Raw genomic sequence first — 16,866 nt, 5'->3', positions numbered from 1 at the left:
ACTTTCCAAATATACAAAATGTCTTAGTTATTTCTGTGACGGTTGCGATTCTCAGCGGCAACCTGGGGTTGGGCTTCAAACTTGGCTTACGTTTCTAAAATTTCTTTAATGTATTACGATTTTTTTAGAAGTTTACTTAAGTTACTATAATAATTTTATTGACTCAGTGGCACCCCTCGGGTTTGGGTTCGTTTCTTGGTTCGGGTACTTGTAAATCATTTAATACTTTTCAAGGGGCTTTACAGAAATTTCCCTTTGGTTACTATAAGAGGAAAGTCTTCCAGAGGAGGGTGGGTGGGAACAGTTAGAGGAGTAGGTAACGCGTTTGCCTCTGAGTCAAAAAGTCCCAAGTTCGAAACCTGGCGCTCCTGGGTCCCAGCAAATTACCTTTTGCAAAAATTATTCAAATAAACAAGGTAAACTAATACAAGAGGCTCTATAGGTAAGACGTGCACTGCAGAACGAGAGTTAAAGGGGAAAGAAGGTGAAAAATGAAAGGAAATTCAACATACAAATATCTGTACATTATTTTTATTATTTATTGTTTCAACAAATTCCAAGTAATTTCAACAAAGTTTTATACAAAACAAAATACGTGAAGTTACGTTTTTTCTACGTTGATAGCAACCCATTCAATAGCGTCAAATTTCTAAAAAATTCTATAAATTATGCTGTTACAAAAAATATACAAGAAGTCTACCTGATAGTAAACTAACTAACACATATGAAGGATTTTATGCACTTTGGAAATTGCAGCTCAAACAACAAATTCTATCTATGTATATAAAAGAGAATTTCGACATAACTCTTACTAAAACAAAATTCATATAAAAAAATTGACCAGGACTGGAAGATAAATTGAAATAATATCGTACTTGTCAAATTTTGTTCAAAGTTGACGATAATAATTGATTACTAATTCCATTGAGGAGCAAAGTGTCCAATTTCAGTGGTGTGAATGATATCGAAATTCCAAAATGCATATAATCTCACATAGGCGTCTCACGTGCTCTCGCACTCACGCACACCTTGTTCTATGCCGTCATGCTGATTCTCGCACAGAAAAAGGTAGACCAAAATAGTCATTTTAAGAATCGAGTGTTTAACGTTATTTTGTTTTCATTTCATTACATCCTTAATATTGGTAGGTTAATGGCACGAATTTGAGCGAAAACTTAAATTTGCACACGTGCGAATCAGGAACAGCTTAAAGACATGGTCAATTTCAAAGCTTATTCTAGTCATGACATTTAAGAAAAATATACAAACAAAACTGAAAAGATTACGCAGAAACAAAAACGGTGACTTAAAATTCATTAATCCATAAATGCTAACACCCTTACTCTGGTATCCGGTGCTCAGTGATCAAGAAACACTTAGCAAAAATACCCCAACAGGACGCGCGGGACTGGCATCTAATCAGACCTTTTTCTCTCAATCACCCCTCAATCACAACCAAAGAAATATCAATTAATAATAGATATTTTCATGCATATGAACAAAGAAGTTTTTCCAGGAGAGCACTTACATTTCTGCTTTGCGATATTGCCAAAAAGTCAAACAACACACAAAGGAGCTCATGCAATGCTGATAAATTTGGGTGGCCCCAAGAAGAGGCAATTTTTATCACGTTGGTAACATATATTCCCCCTACTGCGATAACGAATGCGGAGTAATTTCGTGAAAATCCCTATTTCTCTCCTGGTTTCATTTTGTTAACATTGTTTTAGACCCCTCCCAGCACAGTACATGTGTATCTGTTACTGATCAGACAAAATATCAAAACACCGAAACCAAAGTAAGTTCATTCTTAAAATGCTTCACAAACGCATGTCCGCAATTAAAAAAAGGATCGTTTCTTATACATGGGCAATTCTGCAATCACGTGGACAAATTTTATCATTTTCATAACGCTATAATTTCCAAAGCATTATAACTTGAAAGAACAGTGTTTGTAAGTTATTTTTAATTAACAACTTGTTCTTTTCTCAAACTTAACGGTCACTGTATGAAACCGTTTGTGTCTCAAAAGTTTCATGCAATGAAGTTGATAGTTTTCTTATCGGAATCTCAGAATTCAATTCAATTCAAAATAAATATTTAAAATATCTTCAAATGCACAGTTAAGTGACTAACTGAAGATTTGCCCACACGCAATTTTTACCTTCAACGAGAAAATCAATAGTGCTGGCGCAGTACTCTACCTAAAAATCGCATAATAATAATAATAATAATAATAATAATAAATAACTATCATTTTTGTTTTCATCCATCATTTCAGCAAAACACTTTTTGCATTAAAATTAATTTGTTAAAGGTGAAGTCCAAAAAGAACCGTATTTTTTTTGGAATTGATGGGTACTTCCTTCCGACACAATAATAAATATACATAATAAATAAAATACCTTGAAACGATATGAGCTGATAAAGTACTGTACTGCGATTTAGAAACAAATCTATAATATATAACCAGCGACATGCAGGGTCGACGCCATTCATTTCTTTTTTTTTTCTCTGATCAGAAGTTTCGTTGAAAATTCTTGCTGCGTACAACAATTATTTTATACAAATTTTATGCAGAATATTACTATCCAAGGCAAAGATTACATTTCATATCAAATGTCAACTCTGCAAATAAACTACAAGACAAACTTCAACAAGCGAGACAATCTTGGCATGGGCGCCGGCGATGTCCAACATGAATCTGATGTTTTTAATCGGCGACGCATCCAATCACCCGGTAAACAGAAGTTGGGAGCCACTGAAATAAACGAAGAAAATCACATTCACGACACAGTTTGATGAAACAGTATGTGTATATCTTTACAGCATGCTATTCTGGAACACATGAAATTATGTTAACAAAACACTGTTGTGCCATTCCTATTCTTTTCTACCCTATGGACACTGTTTAATGACAACATACTTCTTTGCATTAATACGTAAGATGCGATATGAAAGGACCAGGCGCCCGGATAACAGAAATATTCACGGAAATGAAAGTCAGTGAATGAAAACATTTGGGCCCAATTAGTATAAAATTAACAGGACCTAAAAAAGACATTAGGCACGTTTTCAATGACCAAGCCAGGGTTTTCAGGGTGAGGAAACGAATATACATTATCTGGATTTCGTCTAGTTTCGTTTCAGGTACATTTTTTTCGCTTTTCATTTGTTGTTTTTATTTTGATTTGTTAATTTGGAAGGGAGAAGGGATACCTCTTAAATTAAGGGAAGGACACTGTACCCCCGCCCACCCCCACCCACCCCTCACCTCCCCACCCTGGTCCCGTCCCCACCCCTCACCTCCCCACCCTGGTCCCGTCCCCACCCCTCACCTCCCCACCCTGGTCCCGTCCCCACCCCTCACCTCCCCAACCTGGTCCCGTCGTTTCCAGGAATGCAATGACACAATAGTTCAACATGTTGTTACTAAACGTGCATTTGTCTGTTTGAAGTTTACTTTTATAAACATGATATTTTTGATACTTTGAAAACAAGTCAATGACCTCGCCAATAAAACAATTAGGAGAATGTAGATACCTGTCCAGTCGTATTACTTGTTGAGGACTTGTTCAGACCTTTGGACAGCGGCAATAAGCCTCTCACTTCCTCATTGGCAAGTGCGCTCCTTCTCTGAAATTAAAGAAAATAAATCATTTAAAATTTGAGCTGATTTTGCAAATTCTAATGGAGAGTGTATTGGACATAAGTGTAATGTTCCCACAGTCATAAGGACTAAAATATCCCTGTTCGAAATGCATCATTTGGGCAAACATCGTCTACACAAAATACACAGCATTATCTTATATCACCTATACAATACTACGGCAGCTTCCTGTCATTTTCTGTGCTAAATTTTTGGCCTACATGTGGAAATTGCAGCAACGTACCAAGAACCTCTGTCTTCTCCATCTTCTACTGACCTTGGTCCAACCTGAACACCTCTCACCGAAATGCTCACCTGTATTACATAACAATGTACAGGGCACCCTCTTTTTGAACGCAAGTTTCGATTTAAACTTTTATTATTATTTGATATGGCACAAGGGGTCCTAATACCGGGATGGTGATTTTGGCTTTCTACCACCACAATGGCAAAAATAATAACATCTTATCAACCATTAAGTTTGATATCAAATTATTTGGCTATGTTTCACCCCCCCTCCCCCCAAAAAAAAGTAATCTGTACCGATTGTGTTAGAGAAGACAAGATGCGTTTTTTGTTTACCCGATTTGTATAGAACGTTAAAATAAGTGACAGCGTTCATTAGGACCTAGAGTGAGTACAGCTTAGTTAACTAAAGCTGTCACAGCTAGGATTGACTTAACAGATGTTCTTATAAAGTACATAAAAACAACTAATACTGACTCAGACTAGGTGTAAATGTTGTCACCTCCCTTGGGAGGATACAGCCCAGAGAGGGTACCATTGAAGGGGGGGGTGATCACAATTCACGGGAAATAAAATTATCAATTCACAAAACACAGTAAATAAAACTTTATTCAGATTTCACTGAAAATGCGCGTCAAAAATCACGTATCACGAATCACCGGGTATGACGACTTTCTTTCACGAATAACGGAGAGTAAAAAGCCGCATGTACGAGTCACAGGAATGGGGTGCTTCACGCTAAATAAAATGAACGTTTCACGCATCTTGGGAAGTGAACAATGGCTTTCAAGGGTAAGGAAAATACCCAATGGAAGCCTCGTATGGGGCTGTGAAAACTAGCATACGAACAATACTGCCAAATGTTTCAATTACCTTTGCATCGAAACTTCAGCTACAACTACATACTCTTAGAAAATCACTTTTACAAAGTTGAAGATATTACCCCCTCCCCCATGCACCAAATTAAACAACCAGTCCAGACGCCTGAAAAACGCATGTTCTCAGTCTTTACCAGTATTTCAGAGTAAGGACGTATTTTCTGAAAGGGAACTTTCAAAATTTATATGATCAAATTACATGTTTTTATGGAGCTTAGTATATATTTGGGCGCAAATGTCTCCGTATGTTTATTTTTCACACAGCACAAGTCTTACTGAAGAATGAAGTAACATTTGAGAGCTAGCAACGGTGTCAAGGTTTGTACGGTAATCCGTATCAAAATTCAAGGTCGCGGGGTAAATATAATGCTTTTTATAATAAATAACAAAGCTAAGTTTTTATTTATTTATTTATAAAAAATAGTTATTGAGGATAAATTAAATTTTTGTCTTCCCCATGGCCCTCAGGTAATGGTCATAGATGTTTAATTACAAGAAATAATTTTAATTGATTAAAAATGAATAAGGTGCCACCATTAGATAGGTGGTATTTCAAAAGCAGACTCTAGTCTAATTATTCTATCGGCACGTGCATTTATCGGTAAATGGGTTTATAGGTATGGCGACATAGAAGTATCGGGTCCCGTCATCTGTCAAGACGTATCTGTCAAGACGTACCTATCAGGACTGGTAGAGTTAATAGAGCTGCATGGAAAAATGTAGACTTAATAGAGCTGCATGGAAAAATGTACTTTGCTTTCTACTAACTAAAGGTAACAAAAGTGTTGTGATAGACAGGTGCCAATCAAACTCATACGGTTTAATTCAATTTTGACAGAAGCTGCCAAAAGCACACGACTTTGATTGACAGTTTTATTAACAAACGTCAATCACAATCATTACGTTGTTGATAACTACAGTTGTCGAACATGCAAAGTTTTAGCTTCCTTCACCATTTGATTGACAACGTGCCAATTAAATCATTGAGTTTTGGCAGATCCCATCAAGTAATAACTGCTTGATTGACAGGTTATATAAACAAACGTCAATTATGATAGGGACAAGCAGACGCAGAGACAAAAAAAAATCTGAGGTTTTGGTCGTCTTAATCCATCCCTTAAGGTGAAATTGTGAAAATTCCCATTTCTAAAGCTCAGTTTTTACCCATTATTTTATCTTACTTGTTATTTTTTCCATGTTGTTTGCTGTGCGTGGGAAGTTGCGTGCCTTCCTCACATCGCTCGACCGTTCAGCAATTTTTCTCCTGCAAAGATGCTTAGTTTTTTTCAGTCTTATCACTGGTGCATACATTCAAATTATCGGCATATATAAGAAATGGCAGTAAATAAAATGTACTTTATAAAGTTTTTAATCTTTTCAAACTTAGTAAGTACTGTTAAAATTAATTATTGAAAATTGTTCTTTATTACTTTCATTTACATGACTTTATTCTTTTTCCTGTCACTAGAGACTCAAGAATACATCTGTATCGGTCTAGTTTGTTCCTGTTATTTGAAAGCATTTCCTCCCTGGAAATATAATCTTTCTTCCTTTTTTTGGAAAATCTTAAAAAAATTAAAAGAAGTTTCACTATGCATTCATTCCGGAATTTCTTCAAGTAATGTTGTCTTGAAGATGCCACCTAGCTCCACCACCCCATATTTTCCTCCCTATTGTGTCTGTAAGAGCGTGTGTGTGTGTGTATTGTAAGAGCGGGAGTGGAGGGGTGATGTTTCCACATTCCTTTGTAGATGGTATTCAATACTGACAAAATTAATTCTTGAAAAGTGTTCTTATTATTTACACCTACATCTGTACATGGCTTCATTCTTTGTTTTTTTTTTCTGTCACAAGGGGCAGTCTTTCAAGAATATATCTGTAACAGTTTGTTCCTGTTATTTGCAAACATTATCCCCTAGGAAATATAATCGTTCTTCCTCTTTTTACAAAATCTGTAAATTTTTATGAAAGAAATTGTTGAGAACAGAGAATTCTGAGAAGTTCTTATGTACTGTAGCTGCTGTCATGGTACCCTCTACCAGTCGACAGATTGGTTTTTCACAGATACTCGCAGATGTCTCTAGATAAATAGTCATGTTATAGTGAGAAATGACGACAACAGTCTGGAGCTTTCTAATGTTTATTCACCGACTCTCTTTTTCACATAATCTACAAAAATTTATACTCTATTTTTCCAAAGAATTTTCCATTCTCATATTACAAAACGCTATTCATTATTTCCTAATTTAGTAATTTCATGAGACTTGTGTTTAATTTAAAATATTTAAAATATTTTCCGAATTACTCAAGCTTGGACCTTGTCCATATCGAGTATGCATGAGTTTTTAGAAACGTGCAAAGCTATAGAAAAATTAACCAATCAGATCCAACTATATGTGATTTTGAAATGTTCCATCCTTTCTTACTTCGAGAACAGTCTCTACACTTGTTGACACTTAAAGAATTTTAACTTGCACTCAATAACCTCCTACACATTTGATTCTGTTTTAATTGTTTTGTTATTATCGAAAGTGTATGTCATTTGCTTTACAACATACACCCCTTCTTCAAAAGAATTCGTCCTCGAATTCTAAAACTTTACAACAGTCATTTACGTCTGGGTTTTTGCGTTTTTCCCTATATAATCTGCCACCCTGGTAGAGGGTACTGTCATGGCAACGCTGTAAGGGACGCGGTGGCGCCCCGAACTTAAACAGTGGGAATAAAAGTGTTTGGAAATCCAAGACTCTTGTTGCTTACTTCTTGTCGATCGTTGAATATTAAATAGAACCTTACAACTCAACAATTTTGAATCTTGATTCTCTCTCTGTCTCTTATCTTCTATCTTTCTCTTATTAACCTATTTGGGGGCGAGGGATAATAATCTAACCAAACCGAAATGGTGCATACCGTAACCTGTTGTCTTAATACTTAATAAAAAGGCCACAATGTATATTCTTCAGGGGTGGATCCAGGGTTATTTTAAGGGGGGGGGGGGTGGGTTTTTAGGAGTGGCAGGACATGGATGCTTTGACCGCCCCCCTTGGCGTAGGGCTCGGGGCCCGCCGAATAATTTTGGTATTTTAGAGGGCGAACGGTGCCTTTCGGTACTGTTTAAGAACTATGATTCAGTAAGTCAAAATTCCAATTTTCAAGTGGGGACCATTGGTGTGATTTTTTCCCAGAAATTGAAGGGGGGTCAGGACCCCCCTAACCCCCCCTTAAATCCGTCACTGTTCTTAGACAGCATTTTTACTTGAAATCTATTATATTTTTCCATATTATTTCAGATATAATAATAATAATAGATATGTGCCTGGCACTTCAGATCAATCGAGTGTGACTCATTATATAAGATATTTTAATTAAAATTACATTAAGAAGAGTTCATTGCACGCAGCCACAAAAAGCTACATCCGGCTGAGTGGGCGACTGAGAGGGATTCAAATAAAGGGTATTAGTGAATTAATAGCGTTGTCTTCAGTTGTTCTCTGCACAGTACATATCAAGATAACCAATAGTTTTCCGTACCTAGGGTTATTGTTAAATCACAATGGAAAGTTCCTCACCACACAGAGAGCCGTAGTTGATCAGGGAAGTGAAGCAATGTTGACTGTAAAAAATATCAGTAGAGACGTACTCTCAAATCATGGACATAATAATCATGTCCATGCTCAAATGTAGACACTGAACTTTTTCTCTTGATACATATGTGTTACCGAACCTGGACCATGGAAGCGAAGTCTGGGGGTTGCAATATTGTAAATTGATCTTGGGAGTAAAACCCTCTTTACACTGGACGGCGACCATAAAACTTGCCAGGTTGTCGTTGGACGCTCAAAGCACACACGGTGATCGCTTAGATCGCACACAGGACGTTCATTCATCGTTTATCGGTCTAGCAGGAGGCAGAAAGATTTTAGAATGATAGCCACTGAACGTTGATGAAGGTACAGAGAACGTAACGAAGGGTTCGTAATGAACCCTTGAACCCGTAGGTTGTGCAGGGGACGCACAGGGGAGGCAGGCGGGTAGCTCAATGGACGCACAGGTCGCTCTCTGTTTTACCAGTAAAACCTATATTCGGTCGTTCAAAGAAGGCACAAGGGACGAAGAAGCATTTACACTGAGACATGATTGAATTGCTTTGGCGACAATTGAGCTACTTGACCACATAATTGATTGTAGAAGGGACGCAGAAAGGACGCCGTCCACTGTTTATAATAAATTAAGGCGAATCCCACTAAAATACTACAGAATGATTAGCATTGAGAAGTATTGTGTTATTTAGAACTTTATTTTAAGAGGAATCTATGACAATCTACCATTTTCATGCAATGAGTTTGCCACGCTGGGGTGTAGGGAATTAACACGGGGTTTTTAATTGTTATTCGAGGTTGAGCATTTTAATTCAAGCAAAGGACACATTTTGCCTGCACTAAGTTAACTATTTATTTGATTTTTTAATCAACAACCAATGACTTTCATTGTGTGACCTCACTGAACAAGCAGCAGGTTATATGATACAAAAACAGTACCAGTGGGTTTTACGCTTTTTGAAAATTTCAAAATTGGGAAAATTTCAATATTAATAAATTAAAATTATAAAATTTTTTAATGTCAGTTGGTCCCGTATGTAACTGATAATAACGCATGGAATTATTCTTGTTGTCCCGTGATCCAACCATATCACAATGCAGCAAGCAGTAAGTAAACTAGCAGCGTTTCTTCCTTAATATATTATGACCAATTAATAATTCCTAATTTTGACTACCATTAATTTCTCAGGATTTCTTTGTAAATTTAAGTTGATATTTGAAACTGTTCTGGTAATTTTAATCATTTGCTGTTCTTTTTTGTCACAAATTTATTATCTTGAAGCACCGGAATAATCAAAACATTCATTTCATTTCCAAATAATTTTGCTAGTTTTCTTGGATCTGCGCATCTAACATTCATATGTCAAAATCAAAGCCGGCACAGATCAGATATCGCATGTATCGTCATCAGCACTTAGTGTTTGCATCTAAAAGCATTGTTTATAATATCTGAGAAAATAAAACAATGTCTAAGTGAATGCCTGGTCGCTAAAAGCATGTCTCCCAGGTGGAAATGAAGCGAAGTCGGTCTCGTTCTCACTATCCGCCGAGGCATCAATGTCCTCAATGTTGCCGAAGTCTCCTTCCGTGACGTATTTGTTTGCCCCGATAGATGTCATCTGGTGTGTGTGTAGGCCATGGGGGGCGACCTACGGGGATGCTCTGGCATTGAGCTGACTTTATATTTCTGTCCCCAGACACAGCGATAGGCAATAACAGCAATAAGGCACAGTGCCACCACTCCACCCACTGCGCCTGCGCCGGCCTTGAAGCCCACCGTCTGGTACCATGGTTCTTGTGGGGACTTTACCACAGTGGCTGAAATAAAGGGAATATAATTTGTTTCATTTACTTGCGGTAATTTTTTTTCTGTACATCATCCTCGGTTTACCTTCTTTATTTCTTTCATTTCTTTTGGTCATTTCACTTTTTTCTCAGCTTGGCGTGTTCCCATGACAATTTTTTTGTAAATATACATGTATATGTTCAGAAAACATACAGGCATTGCACGTATAACTAATATAAGGAATTAGGGTCACTTGGAAAACGTATCATTATAAAATTACCCTATTAGCCTATAGGCTAATCACCGGGTGTGGAAATTACTTACTTTTTATCAGGTGTTTGTATTCGTTTAGATAAAAGCGGGATTCAATTCATACGTGTTAACTTGGTCATTGTTTTGAGCTACTGTAACATACCTTGTGTTGTCGTCGTCTTCGGCGTTGGTACTGTCTCACCACTTGTCACTTTACCCGCGGTGCCCGTAGTTGAAGAACTCCCAAGGGTCGTGGAAACCGGTGCTACGGTGTTAGTCGTAGGGTTCACAACGACTGTATTATTTCGTTCCTCAACAAGGTGTCCGTAGACAGAAATAACAACAGGCAAGATGGCGGACTTTGGTGGTTCTCCTCCATCCTCCGCCAAAATGGTAAGGTCATATCGATACTGGGCTGGGTAACGCACGACGATCAGCTCTCCGGTGTCTTCATTGACAGCAAATACAGCATCAGGGTTTCTCTCGTTGGTTATAGAGTGTCGAACCGTTCCGTACGACCCACTGTCTTTGTCTGTGGCCAGGAACCGCCCTACAGTTCGTCCTAGCTCGCCACTGGCATTCACTGGAATCTCTGGAAAACCAAACAACTGGAAAAGTGGAGCGTTGTCGTTGACGTCTTGGACAATGATGGCGACCTTGGTGGCAGCACTCTTGGGCGGTACGCCCTTGTCAGATGCAACTACTGTCATAATGAACTCCTGCGGAAGACTGTCGTAGTCCAGTCTGGCTACCACTGATAACTGTCCCTGACTGTCCATGTTGAAGAACCGCTCCGCTCCGTTGCCTCCAGAGAAAGTATACTCAAGTTTGCCATTTCGCCCTGTATCTAGGTCTGTCGCGTTAATCATGGTAATGTTCTCTTGAAACACGATAATAGTCCCTGGTGGGGCATTCTCCGGCACAGTGCCATTGTACCAGTCGTATGCAAACATTGGGCTGTGATAGTTCGAACCAATTCTAATAGAACAGTCGACGCCGTCGTATTCATCCAGACACTCGCACTGGTTAGGTGAGACGCAACTTCCATTACCAGAGCAGTTGGCCTCATCACTGCAGACGGGCTCGTCACAGCGTTCACCCACCCAGAACACAAGCACGTGTCCAATGATACGCACTGTCCATTGCCTGCATAGAGGAAAGGCAAACACAAGTATGTCACATAGCGTAATATAGGGAGAGCAACAAATGTAATCGTTGCGGAGCTAACACATAAGGCTTATGACTTTGTTTGAAACTAGTTTATTCCACAGTAAGGCAATGCAATCGTGTGCATACTCCCAATGAACGCATTACTGGCAGTTATCTTCTTGTCAAGTTGATGTTTTTAACCCTTTTTCTTTGAAAATAAACAGGTAAGTCGCACAGTTAAAAGAAGTATACAACCATATATTGTGACATTGTGGGTATGTATTGAGTTATACAGTTATTACCAGAGCAGTATCCAAGAGCTTCACATGAGAAATTAGAGCAGTCATTTCCCCCGAAGCCTGGGTCACAGTTACAGAGGTTGGGCTCCAAACACGCACCGTGTCCTGAACAGTTGTTTACAGTAGAACATGAGACGGTGTCACACGTGTCGCCACGGTAGCCTTCAAAACACCTGTTGCAAATACCATTTTAGAAGGGAGAAAAAAAATCATAAATACATGCACTGTTTTCCTCCCTCTGAAAGTCTCTAAATTTGTCATAACGCTAGTCGTAAAAATTATAATAACAATTTTAATATCATCTTATTTTAAGTGTCATAAATAGACCCAGCCCACGATTTAATCTTACATATATTTTAAAAACAGTAGTTACGCGTCAATTTAATAGACAATGGCTGTGGGATTTCTGTTATTATGGTATATATAACCATACCTTAAATGAAGTTAACGAAAAGTACCATACCTGCACATAACAGCCGTATCATTGCCTTCAAAGGCAGCGCATATACCGTGGTCATTACAGTCATTTAACGCTGTGCAATTCTTCACTGCGGTACAGTTTTCACCTTGGTAAACGTCATAACACGTGCACGTGTGAGGTGACGTACATACCCCGGGTAGGGAGCAGTCATTATTTGAAGAACAGTCTGGCAGAGCGCAGCTGTGGTCCTCAATACATACCCACAAATCCTGGTAGACAGCGACACCTGTTGGTCCTATAACACACACCGTAGTCCTCAATACATGCCCACAAACCCTGGTAGACAGCGACACCTGTTGGTCCTGTAACACACGCAGTGGTACTCGATACATGCCCACAAATCCTGGTAGACAGCGACACCTGTTGGTCCTGTAACACACGCCGTGGTACTCAATACATGCCCGCAAATCCTGATAGACAGTGACACCTGTTGGTCCTATAACACACACCGTAGTCCTCAATACATACCCACAAATCCTGGTAGACAGCGGCACCTGTTGGTCCTATAACACGCGCCGTGGTACTCAATACATACCCACAAATCCTGGTAGACAGCAACACCTGTTTGTCCTGTAACACACGCCGTGGTACTCAATACATACTCACAAATCCTGGTAGACAGCGACACCTGTTGGTCCTGTAACACACGCCGTGGTCCTCAATACATACCCACAAATCCTGGTAGACAGCGACACCTGTTGGTCCTGTAACACACGCCGTGGTCCTCAATACATACCCACATATCCTGCTAGACAACGACACCTGTGAGTCCTGTAACACACGCCGTGGTACTCAATACATGCCCACAAATCCTGGTAGACAGCGACTTTGGTCCTCAATACATACCCACAAATCCTGGTAGACAACGACTCCTGTTTGTCCTGTAACACACCGTGGTCCTCAATACATACCCACAAATCCTGGTAGACAGCGACACCTGTTGGTCCTGTAACACACGCCGTGGTCCTCAATACATACCCACAAATCCTGGTAGACAACGACTCCTGTTTGTCCTGTAACACACCGTGGTCCTCAATACATACCCACAAATCCTGGTAGACAGCGACACCTGTTGGTCCTGTAACACACGCCGTAGTCCTCAATACATACCCACAAATCCTGGTAGACAGCGACACCTGTTGGTCCTGTAACACACGCCGTGGTCCTCAATACATACTCACAAATCCTGGTAGACAGCGACACCTGTTGGTCCTGTAACACACGCCGTGGTCCTCAATACATACCCACATATCCTGCTAGACAACGACACCTGTGAGTCCTGTAACACACGCCGTGGTACTCAATACATGCCCACAAATCCTGGTAGACAGCGACTTTGGTCCTCAATACATACCCACAAATCCTGGTAGACAACGACTCCTGTTTGTCCTGTAACACACCGTGGTCCTCAATACATACCCACAAATCCTGGTAGACAGCGACACCTGTTGGTCCTGTAACACACGCCGTGGTCCTCAATACATACCCACAAATCCTGGTAGACAGCGACACCTGTTGGTCCTGTAACACACGCCGTGGTACTCAATACATACCCACAAATCCTGGTAGACAGCGACACCTGTTGGTCCTGTAACACACACCGTGGTCCTCGTAAGTGCAGTTATTCACATACAGACACGTAGCTGGAATAGTGAAGGGAAACTTATGTATTGTGAGGTATGGCACATTATGATATGCAGCACACCTATTCCTCTTCTATACACTTACTCATATTATAGCGTTACTCATGTGTTGTTGATGCGATGCTATGAAGTTTTCTATCAAACACAATATTATTAAAATAAAATACATCATGATTAAATTAATTCTACTCGACATAACTGCTTGTTTCTATATGCTTTTTTAATGTCTCTTCCTGACCAAAAATAATTATAATAATAATAATAAATAAAAAATAATAAAATAAATAAATAAATAAATAAAAGACTTGAAGTCGTGACTGCAAAACATTTGTTTATTAACAAAAATGATGCTGGTCAGGCCACAGCCGTCAGAGGAATGCTTGGTGGTGAGGCGTGGCGAGCGAAAGGAGAATAAATACTATACAGTCAAAACTGTGACTAACTGTGAGTTGTGAGTACCCTATAGTTACCTTTCTGGTAACAGGCTGTCCCTTTCCAGCCCACGTCACACACACAGAAACCGCTGTCACACACACAATTGACGCAGGCACCACAGGAACCTTAATTAACCGGAGTGATATTGGCGTGAGTATTGTAACGAATTGTATAATAATTCAAAACATATCTAAATTATTTAAAAACATTATTATTATTGTTGTTGTTGTTGCACAGAGCAGTGGATGTCGCAGTTTCATACATATTAAGAAACGTGATTTTGTCAAACGCTTTTTAGACACAAAGTGGAAAAGAAAAAGTGGAACAAAACATTTAAATACACATTAAATATATTTTTGCTAAGAGATGTCAAATCTACCTGAGACACAAAATGTCCGCCATTTGTTTCCATAATGTCGAAAATGGGTTCCCTTTTTCCTAATTTAGTCAGGTTTGATAATCTACACGTTTTTAGGCTAAAAAAGTGATGGCAATATGAAACATATTTTGGTACCTAATTTGCATAACTTATGCGTGTCTCTATGGATATTTTTTTATTTGGGCCAAGGAACATTCATGCCAAGTTAGACATTTGTACCATAAAATGCAGCATTTGACCCCTTTACAAGCCTACTATGTAGGAGAGCATTCACATCGAGCAGAGCCGCGACCTAAATATGGCGGACCTACATAAAAGTGAAACCGCTTAATCCTGTAATGGTCTCTTCGCCTCTAACACGGCTTCCCACGCGTCGTCCCTCGACCGGTTGAATTGAGCCGAGGTTTAATTAGTGTGCCCCTGCAAGGGCGACGAGCGGGGAGGCGTGTGAGAAGAACCGAACCGACTGCTCGATTTCTAAACATGCCAAAGAATATTACATACATTAACAAGCCCGATTTTCTACACCTACAAACCATATGGTATTTCATCGCCATACTCTGAATTTCGAAGAGAAGTCAAGAACAAATATGTTATCAAGCTAATCGGTATATTGATCATACTCTCTCATAGTTGTTGTATTATTTTTTTCCTTATGATTCACATGACTCGGCAAATTTCACTGCCTTGTCCTTGGTGACCACGGTGCCATTGGCCATGGTGAAATCGTTGTCCTGGTTGTCGTCCATCAGTCCAGACAGTCCAGACGTCTGCCCCTAAAAACTGGCAGTTAGACCAGAACGCACGTTAAGGAAGAGACGCCTTATCACCGGACTGAACCAGACGTCTACTGTGACAGATACACCTAGGGGGAAATAATGCGTTGACACAATCAGTGCCATTCACCACAGGCGTGAGGAAAGGAACGGGGTAACTATTAAATTTGTTTCAAAGAAGTGTACAGAGTCACTAAACCATTTGTTCTACACCTAGGACTACCATAATTAAAATACGTAGCTAAGCCCTCCAACCCCCTCTCCCCCCTCCCGTTGTAAAGTTAAAGAGAGTCCGCTTCCCATTCATTTGTACAGGTGAGCCTCGTCCAAGATTTTGACCCACATAGGTCAGGCTAACCTTTCCTTTGCTTTTCGAGACGGTATGATTAGATCAGAAAATAAAGATCGATGCATACTAAACCCCCGGAGAATTGTAATGAAAAATTATATTAATACTCTAAAATATACACCATTATAACTATACGGAGGACGGACTTTCTGTTACACGGACCCTCAGTTTTATGATTTTTTAAAGATATTATTAAAATGATAATGTAGAAAAACCTGTATATCTGGCATATAAAACGCATATACGTTAGATAATTCTTTTTTATTCAGAATTGACGGGCTAGTCCAGAGCATAACCAAAACAGCACAAGATTGACGGTTAATAACGACACCGTCATTGCAGACATTGCTAAAGACAGGAACAACGCCACTGGTGCCGTGATTATAATTGCAATCCAGTATGACACCGGTATATATACTGTTATATTTATGTTCTTTCACCTTAAGGCGCACAATTTGAAGAGAATATCTTCATATATACACCGGCGTCCAACGACTATGCCATACCATATACAGTGGAACACATACCAGTTATCAACTTAAAGCCCATATCACATCCAATGCTAATGGTGTACGAAGATATTCTCTTCAAATTATGCGCCTTTCCTTTGCTTTTCGAGACGGTATGATTAGATCAGGAAATAAATAACGATGCATACTAAACCCCCGGAGAATTGTAAAGAAAAATTATATCAATACTCTAAAATATACACGTATGTTACAAATGTGATTCAAAGTATGTTATACCTTTCCAAACATTTTGAAAAACTTGTCTAAAGATAAAGTTATTTAAATTCGATGAGAAATGTTGACGATGTTCACCCACCATCTGCTGTCTGTAAGTAAAGCTCATCTCGTATGTTTCTTGGTATTCTGACATTACAACAGACGCCGGCCCAGATTGGGAACACACGTACCTGGAGCTACAGTGGTACGACTGAGGGGT

At 39.3% G+C, this 16,866-nt stretch overlaps 1 protein-coding gene and 1 long non-coding RNA gene across 4 annotated transcripts; both read right to left on the bottom strand.

The window, feature by feature from the left end:
* Positions 1-529: 529 nt before the first annotated feature.
* On the bottom strand, positions 530-4,033 carry LOC147761271 (uncharacterized). Of its 3 annotated transcripts, none has more exons than XR_015335312.1 (3): positions 3,871-4,026; positions 3,544-3,636; positions 530-2,761 (listed from the first exon to the last, which is right to left on the bottom strand). It is a non-coding gene; the product is annotated as an uncharacterized LOC147761271 (long non-coding RNA). The 3 variants fall into 3 exon arrangements; XR_015335314.1 differs by having other exon boundaries at positions 3,816-4,019; XR_015335313.1 differs by having other exon boundaries at positions 531-2,761; positions 3,894-4,033.
* A 2,864-nt stretch (positions 4,034-6,897) lies between these two features.
* On the bottom strand, positions 6,898-13,058 carry LOC106178002 (protocadherin gamma-C3-like). Its single transcript, XM_087016103.1, has 4 exons — positions 12,322-13,058; positions 11,862-12,031; positions 10,574-11,556; positions 6,898-10,190 (listed from the first exon to the last, which is right to left on the bottom strand). Exons 3-4 carry the CDS (start codon positions 11,361-11,363, stop codon positions 9,988-9,990), a joined length of 993 nt encoding a protein of 330 aa, XP_086872229.1. The 5' UTR covers positions 11,364-11,556; positions 11,862-12,031; positions 12,322-13,058; the 3' UTR covers positions 6,898-9,987.
* Positions 13,059-16,866: the final 3,808 nt, after the last annotated feature.

Source organism: Lingula anatina, chromosome 6, assembly GCF_051362555.1.
Source record: "Lingula anatina isolate TDL-2025a chromosome 6, LinAna3.0, whole genome shotgun sequence".
Classification (NCBI taxonomy): Eukaryota; Metazoa; Brachiopoda; class Lingulata; order Lingulida; family Lingulidae; genus Lingula; species Lingula anatina.
Note: the sequence above shows the minus strand (reverse complement) of the source record. Positions and strands in the feature narration are given on the sequence as shown.

Coding starts and splice junctions, on each gene's coding strand:
- LOC106178002 (XM_087016103.1), bottom strand. CDS start 11,363: ATGTTTGCATACGACTGGTACAATGGCACTGTGCCGGAGAATGCCCCA. Junction 10,191..10,573: donor GAAGACGACGACAACACAAG/GTATGTTACAGT, acceptor CCTTTATTTCAG/CCACTGTGGTAAAGTCCCCA.